Genomic DNA, 22,402 nt, shown 5'->3' on the forward strand with positions numbered 1-22,402 from the left:
CATTGACTTCTCCAAGAGGAAGCCACCATAGGAGTAGTGTAGATCTAGTTTCTCTCTCTAAGTTTTCTTTGTTGTTTTTTGGTGCTTTCTCTTGATTTTGTATAAACTCTGATTTAGATGACAATAGATTGGATGTTTATTGCAACAATCATGAGTGGGTAGTTCTCTTCTCTAGTTTCTAATCCCGAAAGGTGGATGCAAGGTTTCGATTACTCAAGGTATGTTCAAAGAATCGTAGCTTCGATTCTTCTCTTTTAATTTCGTGATAGTTGTGTGAGTGGATATATGAGAATAACATATTTGATTGTATTCTTGGATTGTCTAGTCTAGGGATTGCATCTAATGTGTTTGATTGAGAATTGTTAAATCCATTGCATGATTTCCTTAATTAATTGAGTTTTCCATTGCATAGCTATTAATTATGTGTATTGATGATGGGGTTTTGGGTTAATTTAGGAATGTGCATGGGAGAGTTATGGTTAATTGATCTTTGAGTGTGAAACTAGGGTGTTAGCCAAGCCGAGCCCCAAGGGGGAACATTAATCCATAATATTAGGTGCTTATCCCTTTGCGTTCATCGTAGATTAAGAGACCCGATGGCCTACATGTATGAATTGAAGTCTTATATCCCAATTCTCTTTGCATATGCATGATTGATAGTATCACACAATGCATTGTGTATGGTTGTGTGTGTTTGCAATGATACCTTGAGTATGAGAACCGAGTAACCACCGGGACGGATTAGAGACTAGGTTTTTAATTAATTGTTTTAAATCCAATTTGTGCTTACTTTGATTACAAAATCGCTCATGCTACCGAGTCATTCGGCCCATTTCTTTTACTTGTTTTTATTTGATATTCATTGTGTTTATTAGTGTTAACTAGTCATTTGCATATCATTCACTTCAAATTTGCATTGCTTCCTCGTGGATCGATACCGGACTCACCGGTTTATTACTTGACGATACCCTACACTTGGGGTAAGTACACACACACTTTGGTGTCGGTCAAGTTTTTGGCGCCGTTGCCGGGGAAGTGAGTGTCAAAGACGGAGCTGGGTGGCTTGTAGATGCTAGCTTTATGCTATTAAACGTCATCAAATAAGGAAGGAGCACGGTCACGCTTCAAGGGTAACTTCGTTCCTCCCTTTTACTTGCTTTCTTGTGTAGTTGCTGAAAAAAAAAAAACAAAAAAAAAAAACAAACAAAAAAAAAAAAAACAAAAAAAAAACAAAAAAAAAAAAAAAGTTGTGAGAAGAACTTGGCGGATGGGGCTAACTTAGATTCCTGTGGGCGATGGATGCCACCTTGTTTGCTGCTTGGTAGTGATACGTTGTTTGAGAGAGCTTTGCGCATTTTTCTTTCTATCACTACTTGCTACTTCTTGGTGTGTAATTGTTCCTGAGGTTGATTGTCATTCTATTCCTATCTTTGCTCTTGTTCTTGCTTGACATTGTTCTTGGTTGTTTGTTGATTGAAAAATCTGGTGTTACTTGACTTGGTTGGTTGCCATCTTTCGTGTTATTTGATAGCTTTGTTTGCCATCATGTCTCATCTTAGAGATAGTGTTAGTGGGCATGGGTCTAATAGAGATGGGATAGGTGGTGATATAAATGTGAGTGATGCGGGGAGTGTACATGGGGGTGATATGAATCTTGATGCATTGCGTCGTCTTTTGCAACATGTGAATATTGATGAGTTGATGAATCCGGTGCAAGGGCAAGATGTCCAAATTGACAATGCCCAAAATTTGCAAAATGTTCAAGTTGAGCATGCTTTGCAAAATGCACCTCAACCACTTCAACAAGACAATGCGGCGCAATTTGCCCCACAAAATGTCTACCCACCTATGTATTATCAAATGCCACAAGTGCCACAATATGCTCCCTTCGGACAAAATTTACATGCACCTCCTCCTTTTGACTACATTCATGCACATGAGTACCAACCCTTTAGGCAAGCACAATCTTCACACCAATGTATAGCTCCACCATCTTACCAACCATGCACCCCACCCCAAGAGAGATCACTTGAGGATACGCTTCAAATATTCATGGAAGCTCAATTGGAGGTTAATCAAAGGAGATTTGAATTTCGTGAGCAAACCAATAGAGCCTTGGAAGATTTAAGAAGCCAATTGACAAAGATCACTCAAACATTAGAATTTCAATTCGAAACTTCAAGTGAGGGGTTGAATGTGCAAGAACAAGAACAACCCATCATTACCTCAAGGAGTGGGATAGTAATTGACAATACCATGACTCCTAAGGTAAGTGAGGATGAGAAATTAGTGGAAGAAGTGGGTGGTGAGGTGAAAAATGTTATAGTTGGAGATAGATCATGTCGAGACAAGGACAATGCTCAAGTTGAAAAGGTTGAGGAAAAGAGCGAAGATAAGAGAAATGAAGAGAAAGAGGAAAATAAAGTGAGAAAAAAGGGGAACAATTTAGACCTTGGGAGGGAAATTGAGTACGTCCCTAAGCTTTATATTCACTCTCATGTTGAGGACAAATTAAAGTTGACACTTGCACATGATTCAATTGAGGTTGTACTAGCATTGGTTGAGAAAGGTAGTAAACTTTTGATTGAGGGAGATGCTATGAAAGGAGTTTTGAAATCCTTAACTATTTACGGTGTGGGATTTTTGTCCTCTCTTTTAGGAGCTTTAGAGCCTTCCCCACTCAAAGTTGAATCATACCAAGTGCATCCTCAAAAACCAAAAAAAATACCTTTACCAAGTGGATTTAAAAAGTCCTCTAAATGCTACTTTGCACAGAAATTTTTTACAGAAATTAAAAAAGTATGGCGTCCCAAATCCCAATTACAATTTTTTCCATGTGAGTTTCGGGAAAAAGGGACCGAATCATGCGTGGTCCGTCATGTTCCTCAACATGGGAGTAGTGATTATGAGGATGTTCTTGGGATCTCAAGGATCCCAATTCTCCCATGTGTCATGGTTAGACTCCACCCTTGTACCATAGTATGGTTGTGATTAGTTTTGATTTGATTTCAATTTTGGTGTGTTTTTGTATGTTCACAATGCATTTCACAATTTGTTCTTGCCTTGTTTTCCATTCTTGACATTGGGGACAATATCTCATTTAAGTTGGGGGGTGAGGGAATTGTGAATTCATTGTGAAACTTGCTTTATTTTGGTGTGCTTTTGTGAATATCAAAAATTTGAAAATTTTGAAAAAAAAGAAAAGAAAAGAAAAGAAAAAGTCTTGTTGTGTCATGCTTGGATAGTGTGGTTGGTATTAACTTTTTCAGGATACGCTTCGTTTCTCATGATTCCGATCACTTTTGAAGAGTATGGTATGATTTCCTACCCTCTATCCTATTGTGTTATGCTTTGTTGTTCATACATGCTAGATGGACTTTAGGAAGGGAAGGGTAGATGCTTTTGGGATTCACCACCAATTTGACTGTTAATTTCTTATTCTTGTTCACACGTGCAAGTGTAGAGTAGGTTCCTTGGTTTCTTTTGCTAAATCGATGCATGTGATTGAGTGAGATAATTATAATCAATCTTTCTTGGGATGATTGAGACCTAGTTTGATATAAAATTGTGTAGTTAAGCAAACATCTTGGCATTGAAGCATTTGTATGACTGCGTTTTTGGATTCTTTTGCCTGAAAAATTACCTTTTTACCCTTCTCATTCCTTTGAGCCATTCTTCATTGATATACATTGGGTTTTGGGTGATTCTTTTCATTGATATTCATTTGACATCTTAGCGCGTGTTCTTCAATAGCTTTGTAAACATTACATTTGATTACTGAGAAGTGTGATTTTTGTATTTTGCCACTTGCCTATGAAATTAGGATTGAATGATTCATTAGGTTGAGAGATTTGAGCTTAGCCTATTCATTTGTGAGTGATTATAAGCCTAAATTTCTTTAAGCCTTTTTATTTCACTTACAAGCCTTGTGTGCACCACTTCCTTAAATACTTCCCACCTTTGGTTGCAAGGTTGAGTAGGAGCTTGAAAAAAAAAAATAAGTTGGTAGTGATATTACCCTTTCTTATGTTGAAAACAAATTGAGGGTTGTTGTTCAAATGTTGTTCATTTTCGAGAAGAAAAAAAAAAAAAAAAAAGTGCATAGAAAAAAATCAAAAAGAGGTGTATGCAATAAAGTTAATCCTTTGTGTGTAAAGGATGAGAAGTGTTTGAATTTGTGGTGCAATGGAAGGGGTGACAAAATGAGAATTTAGCTCACATGTTTGAACTTAACCTTGCAACTTGTTACCTAGTCCAAATTCTTCCTACCTTGTCCCTTAGCCATATTACAAACCATTTAACCTTTTGATGAATTTGATTCAAGGTAAGCAAGTGAGTTGGCGGATGCATTAATTGCTCTTGTAGGTGATTTCTTTCTCAAAGCTATGCCCATCCAAATTATCTTTTATAAACACATATATTTAATTCAATTGTGTAAGTCATTTACTTAGCACAATGTTTTTATGTTTTTGTGTACATTTGGGATTGGGGATTTATGAACACCAAAAGGTTCCGTAACAAAGTTTTACTTGTGTGAATGTATTGAGTTGTCTTGCTTGATTGCACTTATATTTTTCATAGTATAAAAATGTTCTTAGTCATTTTTAAGGGGATTGAGATTGATTTTCCAAAGAGTTTACATGTTTTCGACTAGCGGGGGAATTGGGGGATTAGCTCTATTTCTTGCATGTGAGAACTTAAGAATAATTTATGGTGCTTTCAAAGTAATAGTGGATCCCTTGGTAAGTGTTTGTGGGTATCGCTCTGATAAGCCCTCACGAGACTACAACTCGTCCACTAGGGTGACCTAGGGGTTTAAAGGCTTGTTGCATGCGCTAAATGCAACCGTGATGCCTACGTCAGTGAGTTAGGATTTTATTTAGCAAATTTTAGTTTTAGGTAGTGGTTGCATTGCTAGGGACTAGCAACGTCTAAGTTGGGGGGTGTGATTGGACCTCTATTTTGAGGTTCTAATGTCCTTTAATTAGGATGTTCTAGCACTTAGTTAATGTATTTGATTGCATTTTAGCTTAATTTTACACTTACAAATGTTTCCCCTTGGTTTTGTAGGAATCGGACCTTGTTCGGGCAAGTTGGAGCACTTTTTGGGCACTTTTTGCTGTGAGGTGTCGGGACACCCACAGTACCCGTCCGGACACTTTCTTCACAAATTGAGACAGAGGCTCACAAAGTTGGAGGCATGAAGCGTCCGGACACCCGTCCGGACACCTACGGCGAATCTGCAATTTTCTGCACCGAAATTTCAAGGGCATTTGGGGTAAATCATGTATGTAACCAATGGGAAACGATTTTATAAGGGTAGTTAGGTATTTTCTATTGTAAAAAGAGAAGAAAACCCTAAGATTTGGTTGGCTTCCTCATTATTCATTGACTTCTCCAAGAGGAAGCCACCATAGGAGTAGTGTAGATCTAGTTTCTCTCTCTAAGTTTTCTTTGTTGTTTTTTGGTGCTTTCTCTTGATTTTGTATAAACTCTGATTTAGATGACAATAGATTGGATGTTTATTGCAACAATCATGAGTGGGTAGTTCTCTTCTCTAGTTTCTAATCCCGAAAGGTGGATGCAAGGTTTCGATTACTCAAGGTATGTTCAAAGAATCGTAGCTTCGATTCTTCTCTTTTAATTTCGTGATAGTTGTGTGAGTGGATATATGAGAATAACATATTTGATTGTATTCTTGGATTGTCTAGTCTAGGGATTGCATCTAATGTGTTTGATTGAGAATTGTTAAATCCATTGCATGATTTCCTTAATTAATTGAGTTTTCCATTGCATAGCTATTAATTATGTGTATTGATGATGGGGTTTTGGGTTAATTTAGGAATGTGCATGGGAGAGTTATGGTTAATTGATCTTTGAGTGTGAAACTAGGGTGTTAGCCAAGCCGAGCCCCAAGGGGGAACATTAATCCATAATATTAGGTGCTTATCCCTTTGCGTTCATCGTAGATTAAGAGACCCGATGGCCTACATGTATGAATTGAAGTCTTATATCCCAATTCTCTTTGCATATGCATGATTGATAGTATCACACAATGCATTGTGTATGGTTGTGTGTGTTTGCAATGATACCTTGAGTATGAGAACCGAGTAACCACCGGGACGGATTAGAGACTAGGTTTTTAATTAATTGTTTTAAATCCAATTTGTGCTTACTTTGATTACAAAATCGCTCATGCTACCGAGTCATTCGGCCCATTTCTTTTACTTGTTTTTATTTGATATTCATTGTGTTTATTAGTGTTAACTAGTCATTTGCATATCATTCACTTCAAATTTGCATTGCTTCCTCGTGGATCGATACCGGACTCACCGGTTTATTACTTGACGATACCCTACACTTGGGGTAAGTACACACACACTTTGGTGTCGGTCAGTGCCAAATTCTTGACCATATCACAAAAGAGAAATATCAGAAGACAAGCTTACCTAGAAGAAGTGTCTCAAAGGAACGACTCAGTTTTCTTTGCTACTATTGGAGCATTTGTAATGCTTCCTCCTTTTATAATATTAGGGATTGCTATAATTACTGGTTATGTGCAGCTTTTCCCATGACATTTTATCGAATACATCATTATAGAGACGTTGGAATTTTACGTCACTGTGGGGCTTGTATAGATTATGTACTTAGTTACTTCTCGTATTTACCGTAAATCATATCCTATGAATCTTTTGGAGGTATAATTACTGGATTCAACTGTTGTGAAAGTCATCTTGTATAAACCCTTGATATAGAAATAGAAGGCATCAACCACAGGAAAACATTCTTTCTTCGGAAAGTTAATAAGTAGATGCCAGTATGCCACTATATATATTTTATCTGCAGATCTCAAAACTGTGATTTGTGCTCTGAGAATTCTCCTTTTAGGAAGTTTCTTATACAATGAAACTTCATTCATATGAATTCAATATCTCTTGCAAAATCCTAAGGGGCAACTTGGACTTATAATAAGAACACTTTTAGACTGGCTTGAGTTTGCGGGTCTAAGGATGCCAATAGGAACAAAGTCATGCAGCATTTTTTTTTTGTTTCAAGAAGAGAATTTGATGCTACCAAAAGAGAGCTGTTTGTGAAACTGGCACGAGGCAAGTGATCTATGATTTTCTTCTGTAGGTGTGAATGTCAAAATCCAAAAAGGGAAACCCTTTTTTAAAGAAAGATTAAACCGAGTCATGTACGACTCATCTTATTAATAGAAGCTTGTATTCCAAGCAACAATCTCTCCTAAATGTAGGATATGGAGAATACAAAAAAAGAACATAAAAAACCAAAGTTTCTTTGTTAGGGAAATTCAGTCATTAGTTTCTTCTGCTTTCTTAACAAGACTCAGCCACCAATTCCTTTCTGTCTTGTGGAGAAATCACATTATTGGAGGGTCGTATTGGTTCATCACCCAAAATCACTCCTTGCTTCTGTATATATACCCATTTTTCCTGGAACAGGTAAAAGAAGGCAACGAGAGAGATTTCAATAGTGAAAATTGTAGTCCATAGCCTTATACTTTTTGATGTCTTTTGATGATAAGCTTGCAATCCTGAGTATATGTTGATGGTTCCTAGCAGAGATATAGCCGTTCCAAGTAGCCAGTGCATAGAGAACCATACACTTCTTCGTCTTGATCCCCTGTAGATAGTTAATGGAAATAGAGAATTTATGCTCATGAACAAACTTTAGAAACTAATGCACTAAAGAGAATGTAGTCTTGTGTGAAATGATTCAGTTGGCTTGAAAAATGCCTTTGGTGTGACGAACTTTGAGGCTTTACCTTTGTGGCCGTAAAAACCCAATCAGGGCTTGAAACCATATGATGCCATAGAGTGCAACCCCAATCCTCTGGTGATTATTATTGAAGGAATTGTTGAAGTTTTTGATGGACATTACTGCTCCTGCCGTCGCAAGAAATATAGATAGCATCTGTTCAAAAAGAAAAGTAACAATTATATACTACAAATCTAGCAGTCATTTGGTAATTAAAAAATTAGATATGTTCAGCTACCCAGAGCTTTATTTTACCTGTTTAACTGTAATTTGTGATTGCAACACCTAACTTCATAATTATGTTCTATATATTATGCACCTTCAATTTTTTATGCTCATTACTTTTCTTGCCTTTCAAGTATTCATCATAAGAAAGTGGGACATCTTACTTCTCTTAATTAACAAATTTTAAAGCTTCAATGAAATCGTTTTTTAACTCTGTAGAGATATTGTCTGTCATGTAAAGAAAAATAATACAAAAAAAGAAAGAAATTCTCATTGGCCGTCTTGATTCTTGAAAAACATCAAGATGTGACAGCAAAAAAGGAGGAAGAAAAAAAGAAAAAGAAAACATGCCTGTGAAATTGTATGAACATAGAACAGAATCTTAAGCCTTCTTCCACATTCTTCTCTGTTTGACATTCTGATAATGAGTATCCCTACAGGCATCAGAAATCCCACTGAAGCCCAGAGGAGAAACCCATGAACTTTAATCTCATATAGCAGCTTAGGACTCAACTGTAACCAAAATCACATACTGTTGTGGAAAAGCTTGCAGAGATAAGAAAGTTCAAACAAAAACACTCGAAGAAAATCTAATCAAAATCTGAATGATGAATTGAACTATACATACCTTATGAATGTTGCTGTTGCTTCTATGATTTTCTGCGCTTTTCGAGTCTACTTGAAAAGAATCGACTAATGGTAAAACAAGAGCAATAAGACTCGCATGAACTGTAAAAGAAATCAACTTTAGCAGAACCTGCATTGTTCCTAAATTAAAACAAGCACAAACCCAACTGAATGACAAGAATTTTGAAGCTTTGAGGTTCTGTAACTTCTGTTGGAAGATCAAGTTTATATAACTTGCAAAACTTTATGCGAGCTCTCAACTACATGAAATTCTCAAGAGAAAGAAATACCCAATTGGGTGTCTAATCCATATACATATACTCACGCTTGAACAATCTCTCTTAATTAAATGCAAAATAATGTTCAAAAGTGGAACTTTAGTGTATCACGAACTTTCTTTACTTAGTTTAAAGAGGCCATACTTGTTACAATTGTAATTGAGTGGATAACTTGATATAGTATATATGGTACTTAGGGGAGAAGATTTGAGTATGAATTGAAGGGTAGTGGGGGAATGGCATGGATTGCCTTCCAACGATGTGGGGTTCACTAGAACAAGCCTTTTGGGGTGAATGGAGGAGAAAGTGGAGTTTCAGAGCAAAAAGAGGTCAGATTTTCAATGGATGAAGAAATTTGAAAGATTTTGTAAAGTGGGTCTTGGCAGGTCTCACTAGCTAAAACATTATCTTCTGCTTCCACTATCAGTCATGCACTATATATTGTTGTGTGTAAACCTTTTTTTTTTTTTTTTTGAAATACACAGAGAATTACCTGTGTATATATATAGACCAACACAAAAGCAGTAAGCAAAGCTTATTCTAAAGCAATGATACTGTGGGTGTGGGATTAAATTACATATTAGCATTGTTATATTAGTGTGGAATGATGGATTAATGTGATGGAACTCCGTAGTCATTATTATTTTCCTTGATCATAAATATGGTGGGTTCTTCTCTTATTCGTAACAACCACAAACAAACTGAGCCCAACCCTGTTTTGGAGTAGTAGAACCAGTACTGATGCAATAACAAAAACAAAAAGAGGAACAATTTTGGAGAGAGTAAGAGAGTATAAGACAGATGGACCAAGACAACCAAGCTCATGCCACTTTTTAGTTGTAGACAATCCAATACTAGTAATTCAAACAAAAAGCTGCATTGCCATGTGGTCCTTTTTCTTATCATTCAATGTTTTCCATGATGATAATTATTAAGAAAAGTATTTATGGACTATTGTCACCTCACCTATGATTAATTAGATGTCTTCCAAATATAAAACAATCTTATTCAGTAAGCTAGGAGTAGGAGGAAACTGCCCTAAATATTCTTCTACCACTACCAACAATTTATGTATACTACATTTTCAAATCTATCAATTGTGTGATTGACTAATTCTTTGAAAATGGGTTTGATAAAGCATTTCTATGACAAAATTGACTTTGAAGATGTAATCAAGTAGTTAGGTATGTTTAGAGAAGGTTCCTTTTGATTAAAACTCTCTAACCCCACCCTCCCAATGTCTTCTTGATGATTGAAATGCTGAAAAAAAATATATGCATGGGTGGGCTCTAAACGGGGACAACAGACGGGCCTGACTGGGCCCATTTGATGAGAGCTATATTTTGTTGGCCCCTATCATTTTGGGCTTGAGTCCAGCAAGATAGACCGAGCCAGGAAACAGAAGGATCAAGGATCCCAATTCGACTGCAACTGGCAAGTGGCAACTGCTAGTTCTTGTCTTCACTTGTACTACATAGGATCAAGGAACAATATTATTTATGCTCTGTGATCAGAATGACCCTGTGACTACCTTTTTTTCATGAATAAGCGCAAATGGGGGATTAAGGCAGTAATTTTATTAGCAAACACCAAGTCGATTGATAGGATAATATCCAGAAATCACAAACACAAGTAATAATCAGCAGCAAATGGTCAAGAAGATGAACTACTTCTTGTATTGATGGAAAGCAGATAACGAGTAGCAGCGATAATGGATAAAACAGAGAACCAACAACCTAACTTTCGAGGAGTTAGGGCCTCCCAATGAGTCCTTACAAAATGTAGTCTGCCGCCTCCTATTACAAACCTTACATTAAATACCTAGACAGCGAAACCCTAAGCAAGAAAAGACAAAATGAGTAAAAGACACTAATACTAAAGCAACAACTGGATCAATCCGCCTCAGCCACCTGTCTTGCCATGTTGTGCAGCTCCTTTCCTTGTGTACACCTTGTCAATAATCGTATCATCGATTAATACACGTAGGAAAAACCGAGCAAACAGAAGCGAGCTGAAGCACATGACTGCTGTGTAGAGCTACCAGGTTCAGGTTCAGGTTCAGGTTCATAACAAAGAAGCAGCCTGACGAGTTTTCTTCTCTTCATCTGTCACCTTCGTTGCATAAGGGGAGTACTCATACTTACCATCCCACCTGTAATTTGGTTCAACGAAAAAAGACAAAACTAAGAACCAAATTAATTATATGGAGCATCCAACTGTGAACATAATTTGAAACCTAAACTAACCTGCATTCCTCTTTTTCTGGTATCTGGAGCTCCAGGTCCCCTCCAAATGCCTGAAATACCAACTCCAGCTTTCCCTCTTCCGCTTGCTCGAAACTTGGCGGATCCCACTACATTGGAAGCAGATACTGCATCATTTAGCCAAAGAGGAGAACAATAACAGAATACCGTATAAATACTAAATGGATGTCTTTTTACTTCTTCGTAATGACACAATAAAACATCATATTAGATATTCAACTTGAAATAAACGAAACTTCACCAATGATATACTCATAGTTCTGCATATGTTCACACACAAGTGGGTAGATAGAGTACCTTAGGAGCAGTATCCTTATCAATAGTGAGTGCTCTAATACCCTACATCAGAAAACAAAATTTCATTTAATATGCGGGGATTTTGTGCTTCCAAAATTGTATAATTCGCTATTTCCTATTAGTAACTCGAATTCTACCTCATAGACATCCGTTGATACTGTGGTTCGTAATATGTTCATTGTTACCCTGAATTCTTTCTTCAGACTTTCAGCCAGTGTTTGCTTCCTTCCATCACGAATCTGGAAATTTGTAGAAAGTTCAAATTAGAGGGCAGTATAAGCCTTAAGGGCACGCACATGATATGTTTTCATATACAGTAGACATTAGGTGAAAAGGCATTAAAAAATGCTAGTTTTTATGGTAATCACCACATCTAGTAAAGTTATGACCACGTGTAGTCAGTATGGAAACTATTGTGCTAATAAAATAGGAATTCAATACCGATCTTAGCGTAATTTTCAGTGCCGTAGGAGATGATCTTGTCAACCCCTTAAGGACTGGTACTATCCATTCATTTCCTTCTTTCCTTGCCTTGGTATCCTGTAGAGTAGATTACACATTCATTCACCTAAATTGAGATACGAAGATATAAATGTACGCTATATTATGATAAAAGAAGAAAACAATTAAGGACTCACAAGTGATTTGATGATATCCTCCATGGTCTCCTTGGAAAAACACTCGTCAATGATCAACTTCCTGAGAGATGTTCATGTTTTGACTTGACATTATGGAGCTTAAAGGACCTAATGGAAAAGTAAATCGGTTGTCCTAGTTCATATTATTACTTGTTGAGAACACTGTCTTCATCAAGCTGAACTCCAGGAGAGAAGTCTTCGATTGTGGATTTCACAGCATTCTCATCACCAGAGTTCAATTTAATCAGATGCTTCTCTAGCTCTCCCATTTTCTGATAAATAGAAGACAGTGAGTATGTCAGTGTCTCAGAAATGCAACCTATTCAATAGAGCGTTTAACCTTTACAGTTCCAGTATTGAGCTAAAAAACTGCAATTTTCATGATTAGCACCGACCAGCAGTTCAGCTCTTCATGTATATATATGTAACATGTTACATGGATGTTTAAATTGCAGACACAAGGGCATCCTCACAAGATTATGTAATTTAGCGAGGGAACTATAAGAAAGCAAAAGTTCGTGCTCACCTCAGAAGGGACAAAATGGGTTGCCAGTCCAGCTGCAACCAGTTCTTTCCCATTAAGCCTTGACCCAGTTAAGGCTAAGTATTCCCCTGCATGAAAATCCATCTTATATCAATTTGATACTTAGAATCATGGTGAGCATTCTCTTCATGCTCATCTTGTATTGAACAAGAGTAAATTTAGATTGGACAGACTTCAATCTAACAACATATTAGACGTGCAAAAGCAAATAAGAAGTAAAGCGCATCATACTCAACTGATGCCGACAAGTTTCGATTCCAAACTAGGAGAATCTGTTACATGAATTATTTTCTTTAGTTCAATTCAATGCAAGACATTGATTTCTTGTTGGATTATTATAGATTGATGTTTTCTATGACTTCAGTTGTTGTTCTTTGGTCTCCCTTTCCTCCTCTTTATACATTCCACGTTTATGAAATCGCGCTTCCTACTCCATTGGCTACAGCAAGCTTACCCAAATGACCAGGTAGATGGGAAAGAATGTATGAAAAGCCACAATCAACATGAAACCCGATACTTGCTTCTGGAGTTGCAAAAACCTATAAAATACATTCATTAGAGACATCACAAATAGTAACTATATGCCAAATCAGGATTGAATGTAAACCTGACAGAGAAAATGATCATGCTGAGAAATAACATGATAAGAATTAAATACCCACAGTTTTCTCAGTGACAACTGAAAATTTCATTGGAGTCATCAAGGACGCTCCTCCTCCCATTGCAATTCCATTAACCAGGGCGACCTGTTACTCAAACAACCAATTGTAAATGTCTACTACGAAAAATATTTTGTAAAAAGCGGAAACTTGAATTCCACAAAGATTGTGGGCCAATAGGATAAGGTTTCAAGACAGTGCCTGGGTTTTCTTGTATGTATGGATGTGATAGCATAGCCAATAAGTTCTGTAGACCACTTCAAGGCAAGAATCCTCTACAAAAAAGGGTAAGTCATATACAAATTTTTAGTCTTGCTACTAATCCACAAAGCAATGTCATAAATCATAATGTCTCAGAAAGGTGATCAACATGTGCAAGGTAGTTTGTGGATGGGAAAAATCATAATTAACACCTTGCAAATAACAGAAAATTAAAATTTCTATTTTAGGGAAGTGCATTTACTTATCGGTTTTCCATCATAGAACATTTTCAAATCCCCTCCAGCAGAAAAAGCTCGGCCAGCCCCCTGCACAAGAACTTCATATTAAGTAATTACATAACAACATGGATAAGTAGATCTTATTCAATTTATATCATGAAAAAGAGAAACCTAAATCACCAATAACAATTTGAAATTCCAAAAAACGTTCAAAAACTAACTTTAATTAATATAAGCTTAGATTTGTCATCCCTCTCCCATTTTTCCAAGTATTCAGCTAGTAGATAAACCTGTACACGAAGAAAAGGAAATGTTAGTTACATATCCGAAATGATTTGAGGTACTTAAAATAAGCTGCAACATATATAACCCAGTTTGGTATCATCCGGACATACCACTTTTGAATTGAGCACATTCAGTTGACGAGACCGGTTCAAAGTAATTATCCTCACATGGTCTATTTCTTCCCCAAGAACCACCTAAACAATATGCACAGAAGAACCCATATTGTAATTAACAGGTATTTTTTTTCCTGAACCCATTTGGGAAGATAACCATTCTAATAGGAAGAATGAATAAAAGAGGCATAGAAAGGGGAAACAAAGCAAAGGAGAAAACAACAATAACACATGAAGATCACATTACCTGCTCTTCCGGGTCCACAACTTCTTGAGCCATTGTATTGATAAACAAGTAAATCGATCCTCAGCCAATTATCTACGCAAAAAAATAGCTCTGGATAATTAAAGTCAAGAGCCGTTCATTCAATCTCTCAGAGATCAGAACCAAAAGTTACAAGCTTTAGTCGAAACACTAGTAAAAATCTTGTTAAACAAAGATAAATTACCAACAATGACGAAATGCCGTGGATTCAAACAAAATTGAAAGGAAAGGAACAACTTATATGTAAGTTGAATAGAAAGTATGAAGACAAGGTGGGTGTCTTATGAAGACCGGTAATGGAAAATCAGTTCCCGGGGTTGTCTGGTTGGTAAGCTCGACTAATATATACTTTAGAGTTTTCAAGTATTTGATGTACCTACCAGCTCTCTCCACGCTCTCCACCTGTGGAGTCATTTTGGGTTGTGATTGCCACCAACTCCACCCACCGACCCTCAACCAGAGTTCTCACACAAACCTTTTAGTTACCGACCATTTTTTTAGATAAATTTATTTATCTCTTGTTGATCGATTATTACTTTCGGCAAAGAGTCAGAGTCAGAGTCAGAGTCAGAGTCAGAGTGTATGACGCTGACTATGCAAATGTAATAACTTTCAGAAGAGAAATGGCATATACCTCAAGAAACATACCACCAAAATATATTTTATCACCAGCTTCCTTCAATATGAAGATCAGCTTTTGAATTGCTAGCTCTTGATGTCACAGATTTTACACCAGGAACCTTAGTCTGCAACAGACCCATTTGCCATCATACGACATCAAAGGGGTTAGTCTTATCAAAGCGCAAAGCATGACAATATGACACGACGAAAAAGAGGAAATTTGGAAACATATATGGAAGAAATTCCAAACCTTTGACAGACCAGTACCAATGACATGGTCAGCATGAACGTGAGTGTTCATAGCTTCAATCCTAGCTTCAGTTCAATCAGTTGGACTTGGCGATACTGCCAAGGGGCAATGAATCGGATGACCGACAGACAACTGGTTTGGGCTTGTACTAGCTCAAATTTATTCAATCAGGCTTGAGCCCACTTCATTGATAATTTGGGCCATGATAGGCCCCAACTTCCATAGAAGCCCAATTAATTGGCTGCAAACAGACTAACATTGTCGAGGGTAGTAAACCCTCCAAAACCCAAGGGAAGCTGTCACCCCTCTTTGAATGCAGAAAGCGAGGGATCTTCTGCTCAAAAGCATCCGCAGAAGCTTCCTCTGCCTCAGTAACACCGCTGTTCAGGTGCTTCTCATTCTGTGTGTCTATGCATACGTACGGTAATATATGTTAAGGCTGATGGAGTTTTTGAAAATGGCTTTTCTTGTTGTTCAGATGGATCCATCGGAGCGATACTGCTACAACCCCATTTTGCGATGGAACCCTCAGGTGGAGGATTACTTTTTAAAAGCATATGGAGCTGACCATTTCTCTCGCATCTCTAAAGCGCTGACGTAATTCAACGATCCTCTGTGTTGCCTCTGTTTGTTTTTTGCTTAAAGCCTTTATCTTTAATATTTGCAATTCCGCTAATTTTGTTATCTTCCAGATAACTAAATTTTGTTTGGAGTTCTTATGAATTTTCACGTTTGATATTCTCATTATGAAGTAATGAACAACGTTGTTTCTACTTTCTTGCTGTTACATTCCTTCTAGACGAGTTGGATATGTACTCAGATGAAGGTGATGCTGTCTATTTTTGTTCAGATATCCTTCTTGCTACTCTTCAATCCGGGTGAATCCGTTAAAGACAACAAGTGATGCTGTAATGGAGAAATTAAAGGAATTTATAAAAGAAACTAGAAACGGTTCATTGGAGTCCAAAATTTCCATTGACTCAGACGACTGTAGTATGGTGGCATCGGGACTGGCTGATGATGTAGCAAAGACCTTCGATGAAGACTTACAATTTGGCCCAGTCTCAAAGTGTCAAATACCTGGATTGGATTATGTCCTCTTTGTTAAGGGTTCTGGGCCACACACAATTGATTATGGTTATGCACCTGACAGACCTCCAAAGGAGGTACTTGTGAGTAGAAAATGTGCTGAAGCAGTTCTGCGAGGTGCTCAGGTAAGCTCATCTATGGCATCTGTGGAATAAGTGGGTGTGCAACCGCCAACCAATTAGAAATACTTACTATCTTGATTCCTTTCGTTGCATGAATAACATTCTTCATTAGTTGAATTTCCTGTTATAGTTATCACCAACCAATCAAAAGATCCATATTTTATACTTCAAGTTTTATTTGATTGTTTCTAGAATTGTGGTGTGCTCCATGGAAATTACATTCACTATTTTTCATCCAAGTTATGGATAGTATATTCTTTCACTTGTTTTCTCATAATTGTTTATTTTTAGGTGTATGTTCCTGGTGTGATAGCTTGCAGTGCCCATGTTGAGAAAGGAGATAGAGTGGCAGTTTCAGTTGCTGTTGAGCAACCCGGTGTTGATGGTAGATGGGGAGTTGGCATAACGCGTGGGACTGTTCTACAGGCACTAGAGTCAGGCACTAATTATTATTCCTCCCATTAAATTATACTCGTTAATATTGGTGCTTCTCTATATTTTTAGAATCATATGTTCCTGCCTATATTTCTTGAATATTGAAGAATGACTCATGTCATTATGTCATTGTAGATCCTTATCATTTTGAGAGAAGTGGTTTATATATTGGCCAAGGAACAACAATGTTGTCAAGGGCTGGGATTTTCCGTGTTCCAGGAGGAATTGCTGTGGACATGAATAATCAAGTATTTAAGTTGCCTTCTTTTAATGGTATATCTTTTATCAGGAACTTCTGTAATTGCTGCACTGGAAATGTGATTTACCACGATTAGGTCAATTTGATAACAGAAAATGGCTTTCTGCCAGTTGAGGGTTTTCCTATGTGCATCGTTTGAGGAATATGCATTCTCTTTCATTGTTTATCATGCTGTCATGCTTATAATTCGATTTAGATCTATATGTTATGAGATAGTTTTAGGTGCTGCTGTTGGATTTTCTTTACTGTTATTATGAATGGTTTAGTTAGTAGCTCATTTTAGGCAGCAAAAGGTTTTGGTTTTTCTCATATCTCCAATTTATCTTATAATTAACCCGACTCTTGGTAGTAATGATGCTTTGGTATTGAAATTGAATATAAGAAAATACATATAAAAGGACAAGACACTAAATTAATACTAGTTGACTGCCCTTGAGACATCAAATTTGAGGCTGAGCTTTAAGCTGATGGTAAAGTGAGGGCAATATTTGGTGCTTAATAGCAGAAGATTACATTGCCTCTTTTTTTCACAGAGTTTGTTTCCATAATCCATGCTTTAGATTAAATATATGGTGGCTTTCCACTAATAAAAATGGCGGTTTAAGTAATGCTGGTCTTTTGATACACTATCATTGTTTTACCTTTATGAGATGGATCTGCCCACTTAGTTACTTCATTGTTCATCTTATGTCTTTGTGAATGGTGCCTGATTGCGCTATGGGACATAGTTGTTCATCGTTTTTGGGATCCCGTGAAAGTTTTTTATTTTGGGGTGGTTTTTTTTTTCTCTACAGATGTACTTGAGGGGGAAATTTTTCTTCAAAATCTTCCAAGCATTGTTGCTGCTCAAGTCCTTGGTATATATCACAATCCCTAGTTTTATCTTGCTTTATAAAATTATAATGCATAATTATCTTCCAACAGTAACTATATTATTGATCGGTGGGTCTACATGTCAAATTTAAGTGTCTCCATTTTGATTTTGTGACTTAGATCCCCAAAAAGGTGAGCGGATATTAGATATGTGTGCTGCACCAGGAGGGAAAACAACTGCAATCGCAATCCTGATGAAGGATGAAGGAGAGGTTGTTGCAGTTGATAGATCTCATAACAAGGTACACATTCTGATATGGTAGATGCTATATGCATGAATACATGAATTAAGTTCTTATGGATACAGAAAGATAAGAAATGCAAAGCCACTTGCATCAAATTTCTATTCTCAGCATCCATATTTATGTTAGAAAATTTATGGTCCAAACTTGGGTTGTTTTACTTAGCAGTCATTACTTTATCATTAATTTGAGGGATTCTGCATTATACAATTTGATTTTTTTTGCTCTTTGTTATTTGAAAATTCTTTTCATTATTTGAGGAGCATAATTTTTTCCCGCATTTTTAGGTGCTTGATATTCAGAAGCGAGCTTCTGAAATGGGCTTGAAAAGTATAATGACTTATAAGCTTGATGCTACCCAAGCTGTTTGCCGAATAGTCCAATCCAGTGATATGAGCGTTGATCAAAGTTCTGACACACTGAGGCTGCCTGAGGAAAATTTGTCATCTACTGCTGGAGGATTTAGTGCTGATAAAATATACCAGCAAACTGGTGTGCAATTCTTTTTTCTTCTTTGATATAATGACTTAGTTACTCCTATTGAATCTAAATCATTTTTTACTACTTGAAGCCATGTCTTCTTTGATATAATGACTTAATTATAGAAGTTCAAAATGAATGATTGTGGTGATTTCTACTGTATGACGGCATCTATCTCTTCCTGATTTCCTTGAGTACCCATGGAAGAAAATTTGAGGAAAAGGAAAGAAAAAAATCATAAACATGGATCCCTCACAGGCCAATGGAGCAGTAGTTGTGTGAATAATTGAACTCTTATGATAAAAAGATAGTAGTTTCGCCTGGATTGTATTTGCATCGCTGTTGGCAGTTACAGTCATGGCTGTTTTTCTTCCTTATTATAGACATTATTTAATAAGAATTCAGTAAAAGTCATTTTCATGGACATACACGTCCTTTGCTTTGAGTTAAAGCTTCAGGATGCCACAGCATGGCATATTTCTGCCATCAGATCAAAGCTTGGCAATAAGTTTTTTTCCAATTTCCTAAAGTTTAATCTTGGTGGGGCAAAATATTATTGGACTGCAGTTCCTCTCTGTTATTGTTATTCTTGTTTGGTTCTAACGAGTGTTGATTATCAATAACTATCTGATGATGATGCAATGATCAGCAATTGTTTTTTCCTATTGCATTTTTTATGCCTCAAGAAAAATCTATGTAATTAGTGATGTCTCTAACTTTGACTATTTTAGTTAGCAATGAAAAAGCAAATGAGAGAGCTTACATTAGCAGAGCTGAGATCAGGAAGAATATGCGAAGAATGAGGAATGGGCCGGGAAGAAATCAGTGTTTGGGCAGTAGGGTTGAGAGTGCAAAAGGTTTCCATCCTAACAGCTTTGATCGAGTTCTTCTTGATGCTCCCTGTTCTGCTCTTGGTTTGAGACCTCGACTTTTTGTTGGTGAGGTAGGATCATCTGCTTGATGGCTTTTTGAAATTTAACCTTTTCCATATCATAGTATTTGTTTCTTTCTTTTGCAGTGCTGCAAGTTCTTGAGGATTTGAAGTTTGAACAGATGTTTAATAAGTTTGGGCCATTCTAGAAGTCAAATTCCTGAAATTTTATAAAATGTGTTATTTTCTCGACCCTTAATCCCGTTGATGCTTTAATTAGAAGTTAGAAGGTATTGTGTGTTTTGGTCAAAAAATATGCTGACATTAGGATTTTAAGGCATGCCTCAGACTGTGGGGCTGCCTTCTAAAAGTTATAGGATGAGTTGTGGCATTTTGTTTGTTTCTGTTCCTCTCTCTTTCCTTTTTCTGTTTTTCTTATGAGATACAGCTTTGTGATGGGGTTTCAATGGCAGCAGTTGCATGCTCTCTAACTTTCTGCCTTTTTTTATATTTGGTATATGTGATTTTTTTTAATTTTATATATGGGGGGAAGAAAAGGTGAATGCATTTTGTGCTCTAAAGACTGAAACTCATCTAAAAAGCAACTTAAAGAATAAATTTGGATTATCAAAAAAATGTGCTTGTCTTGCCTTTTGGCTTCATAAAGTCCTACCTGCTCTGTCATTTTGGCTTGCGGCTGCTGCTAATTCTCCTAACTAGTTACGCTGTTATCACTTGAGCAGGCTCTTATAAAGTATATGTATGTGATTGCTATTTGTCTTTAACTAGTTACGCTGTTATCACTTGAGCAGGCTCTTATAAAGTATATGTATGTGATTGCTATTTGTCTTTTTCTACAACTTAATTGTTTCTTTGTGTTCTTGGGAAAGTTGAATATGATTTGTTGTTTGTTTTCCAGGAAACAGTGGAATCTTTGAGAAGCCATGCAAAGTATCAGAGGAGGATGCTTGACCAGGCCGTTCAGTTAGTTCGACCTGGTGGAGTTATTGTGTATTCAACGTCAGTATGCAGGCAACATCCTTCTCATTGTTCAAATGCAAACTTTGATTTATATTGTATGTGAGTAGCAACAATGGAAGAATTTTTCCTGCCGAGGTGATGAAATTTGTGACCTTATGATATACAATATGATAGCGTCTTCTTCTCCTCCCTCTGTCAGTTAGATTTGGATCCTTGACCTATGTCAATGTCATCTTCTCATTTAATTATCTTAGCTCTTTTTATAACAGTAGTCTAAAGCAAAATCACCCTTTTAAATTTTAATTGCCTGTTATTTTAATACGCACTGTAGCTCAATATTGTAAATGCTTTTTCAACATCATCGTAAAAGATATTGAAATAAACCATTAATATCTTGTTCGTTCGTTTCTAGGTGTACAATTAACCCTGGTGAAAATGAAGGATTGGTACGATACGCTCTGGATACATACAAGTTCCTCTCATTAGCAGAGCAGGTTAAATGCCACAAGCACTGATTATGCTTTCTTGTATTGGGAACTATATTGTCTGCTGGGTATGATTTATTAAATGATATCAACCATGTAATTGTTCATGCAATGGAAATTGAGTGTCTTGTTGTGATGCATTTCAGCACCCAAAAGTTGGAGGCCCTGGCATTGTTGGTCGTTGTGAATTGCCGGATGGATATGTTGAGTAAGTACTGTTTCCAGATTACATGACTTTGTATACGCTTGAAATTCCATTTCCTTTCATACAACCTTAATTTTTTCACTTTGATTTTCTTTTATCCTTATTGGTTACTAGCTGTTACATTTGAATCTGCAGGGAATGGTTGAGACCTGGAGAGGAAGAACTTGTTCAGAGGTTTGACCCATCATCTCCCCTCGACACTATTGGATTTTTCATAGCCAAATTTTTTGTTGGATCTAAAGATGCTTGACTTGGGGAAAACATGCAACTGACCAAGAGCAGACCAGTTTGCTAAGTCCACTAGATGATATCCTATCTATGCTCAGACTTCTGTGGCCTTGTACCATTATGCCTTCTGTAAATACATTTTTTACTGTCTTTTTGCCCTATTAGAAGGCTCAGAATTAGCAGTGTTGGACTTCATTTCAAAAATTTATGCTGGCCTGTTACTTGTTAACAAGATTTTCAAGCTTATTTGTATCATAATGTATTCGTAACTTTCAACTTGAGATTCAGTTTTCCTGACAAAGAAACAGAAGGCAGTATGCCTTTGCTGAGCCCAATTCTGCATCAATAGAACTAAAACCATGAGTATGATTTAAGCATCCCTAGTTATAGTACCCGGTTTTCGTCCGGCCCAAAAAAATAGAAAAATAGGAAAAATTAAAAAAATATAATAATAATAATAATTCAAAAGCCTGTTTTGGAGCCCGTAAGCTCACAAAAATTCAAAGTCTGTTTCTTGGACCCACAAGCATGCAAAAAATCTTAAAGCCTATTTCTTGAACCATAAGTCCATAAAAATTCAAATCCAAACCCAATACAACTAAACCCTAGAAAATATCTAAAAAATAGGAGAATTAAATAAATAATAAATAAAACCTTAAAAAAGAAAGGTGACAACTTTTTAGGGTTTTGCAAAAACATTAGAAAATACCAAAATATTAATTTCTTAAGATTTTTAAGGAGAGAAGAAATAGGGTTTTGAGGACATCTTGGTAAAAAGAGAATGTAGGGTTTTATGTGATCACATTATATAAAGAAACGGACAATTGGCAGTAAGAGCACTTTAGAC

The 22,402-nt window shown here is 36.7% G+C and overlaps 3 protein-coding genes across 12 annotated transcripts; 1 reads left to right on the forward strand and 2 right to left on the reverse strand.

The window, feature by feature from the left end:
• Positions 1–7,222: 7,222 nt before the first annotated feature.
• On the reverse strand, positions 7,223–8,767 carry LOC120004597 (cytochrome b561 domain-containing protein At2g30890-like). Its single transcript, XM_038853964.1, has 4 exons — positions 8,633–8,767; positions 8,356–8,517; positions 7,787–7,935; positions 7,223–7,644 (listed from the first exon to the last, which is right to left on the reverse strand). Exons 1-4 carry the CDS (start codon positions 8,765–8,767, stop codon positions 7,338–7,340), a joined length of 753 nt encoding a protein of 250 aa, XP_038709892.1. The 3' UTR covers positions 7,223–7,337.
• A 1,792-nt stretch (positions 8,768–10,559) lies between these two features.
• Positions 10,560–14,808, reverse strand: LOC120004397 (3-hydroxyisobutyryl-CoA hydrolase-like protein 5). 4 transcript variants are annotated; one of them, XM_038853747.1, is made up of 16 exons: positions 14,791–14,808; positions 14,397–14,468; positions 14,147–14,230; positions 13,973–14,041; positions 13,775–13,838; positions 13,513–13,586; positions 13,315–13,398; positions 13,107–13,191; positions 12,635–12,720; positions 12,259–12,380; positions 12,109–12,169; positions 11,912–12,010; positions 11,608–11,709; positions 11,471–11,512; positions 11,156–11,262; positions 10,560–11,061 (listed from the first exon to the last, which is right to left on the reverse strand). In XM_038853747.1, the coding sequence occupies exons 2-16, from the start codon at positions 14,427–14,429 to the stop codon at positions 10,974–10,976; spliced, it is 1,200 nt and encodes a 399-aa protein (XP_038709675.1). In that variant the 5' UTR covers positions 14,430–14,468; positions 14,791–14,808; the 3' UTR covers positions 10,560–10,973. The 4 variants fall into 4 exon arrangements, with proteins under 4 accessions (XP_038709675.1, XP_038709672.1, XP_038709674.1 ...); XM_038853744.1 differs by lacking the exon at positions 14,791–14,808 and adding an exon at positions 14,599–14,746; XM_038853746.1 differs by lacking the exon at positions 14,791–14,808 and adding an exon at positions 14,603–14,687.
• A 723-nt stretch (positions 14,809–15,531) lies between these two features.
• Positions 15,532–21,836, forward strand: LOC120004395 (tRNA (cytosine(72)-C(5))-methyltransferase NSUN6). Of its 7 annotated transcripts, none has more exons than XR_005469522.1 (13): positions 15,532–15,673; positions 15,764–15,882; positions 16,136–16,499; positions 16,788–16,935; positions 17,067–17,204; positions 17,985–18,047; positions 18,184–18,305; positions 18,593–18,797; positions 19,517–19,728; positions 20,576–20,736; positions 21,050–21,190; positions 21,269–21,330; positions 21,463–21,542. XR_005469522.1 is itself a non-coding variant. In XM_038853740.1 (13 exons), the coding sequence occupies exons 1-13, from the start codon at positions 15,599–15,601 to the stop codon at positions 21,575–21,577; spliced, it is 1,866 nt and encodes a 621-aa protein (XP_038709668.1). In that variant the 5' UTR covers positions 15,532–15,598; the 3' UTR covers positions 21,578–21,836. The 7 variants fall into 7 exon arrangements, 4 of the variants coding, with proteins under 4 accessions (XP_038709668.1, XP_038709669.1, XP_038709670.1 ...); XR_005469523.1 differs by having other exon boundaries at positions 20,576–20,688; XR_005469524.1 differs by having other exon boundaries at positions 20,576–20,676.
• Positions 21,837–22,402: the final 566 nt, after the last annotated feature.

This window comes from Tripterygium wilfordii, chromosome 8 (genome assembly GCF_013401445.1).
Source record: "Tripterygium wilfordii isolate XIE 37 chromosome 8, ASM1340144v1, whole genome shotgun sequence".
Classification (NCBI taxonomy): Eukaryota; Viridiplantae; Streptophyta; class Magnoliopsida; order Celastrales; family Celastraceae; genus Tripterygium; species Tripterygium wilfordii.

What these genes read in the sequence shown, in the direction of transcription:
- LOC120004597 (XM_038853964.1), bottom strand. Translation starts at nt 8,767, where the DNA reads ATGCAGGTTCTGCTAAAGTTGATTTCTTTTACAGTTCATGCGAGTCTT. An exon ending in ATGTTCATACAATTTCACAG is followed by an intron (nt 7,936 to 8,355) that starts GCATGTTTTCTT and finishes CTTTTTGAACAG; the next exon opens with ATGCTATCTATATTTCTTGC. An exon ending in GGGTTTTTACGGCCACAAAG is followed by an intron (nt 7,645 to 7,786) that starts GTAAAGCCTCAA and finishes AACTATCTACAG; the next exon opens with GGGATCAAGACGAAGAAGTG.
- LOC120004397 (XM_038853747.1), bottom strand. Translation starts at nt 14,429, where the DNA reads ATGGCTCAAGAAGTTGTGGACCCGGAAGAGCAG. An exon ending in CAGTTGTCACTGAGAAAACT is followed by an intron (nt 13,192 to 13,314) that starts GTGGGTATTTAA and finishes TGTATTTTATAG; the next exon opens with GTTTTTGCAACTCCAGAAGC. An exon ending in AGGATATCATCAAATCACTT is followed by an intron (nt 12,011 to 12,108) that starts GTGAGTCCTTAA and finishes TCTACTCTACAG; the next exon opens with GATACCAAGGCAAGGAAAGA.
- LOC120004395 (XM_038853740.1), top strand. Translation starts at nt 15,599, where the DNA reads ATGCAGAAAGCGAGGGATCTTCTGCTCAAAAGCATCCGCAGAAGCTTC. An exon ending in TCAGTAACACCGCTGTTCAG is followed by an intron (nt 15,674 to 15,763) that starts GTGCTTCTCATT and finishes CTTGTTGTTCAG; the next exon opens with ATGGATCCATCGGAGCGATA. An exon ending in TAAGTTGCCTTCTTTTAATG is followed by an intron (nt 17,205 to 17,984) that starts GTATATCTTTTA and finishes TTTTCTCTACAG; the next exon opens with ATGTACTTGAGGGGGAAATT.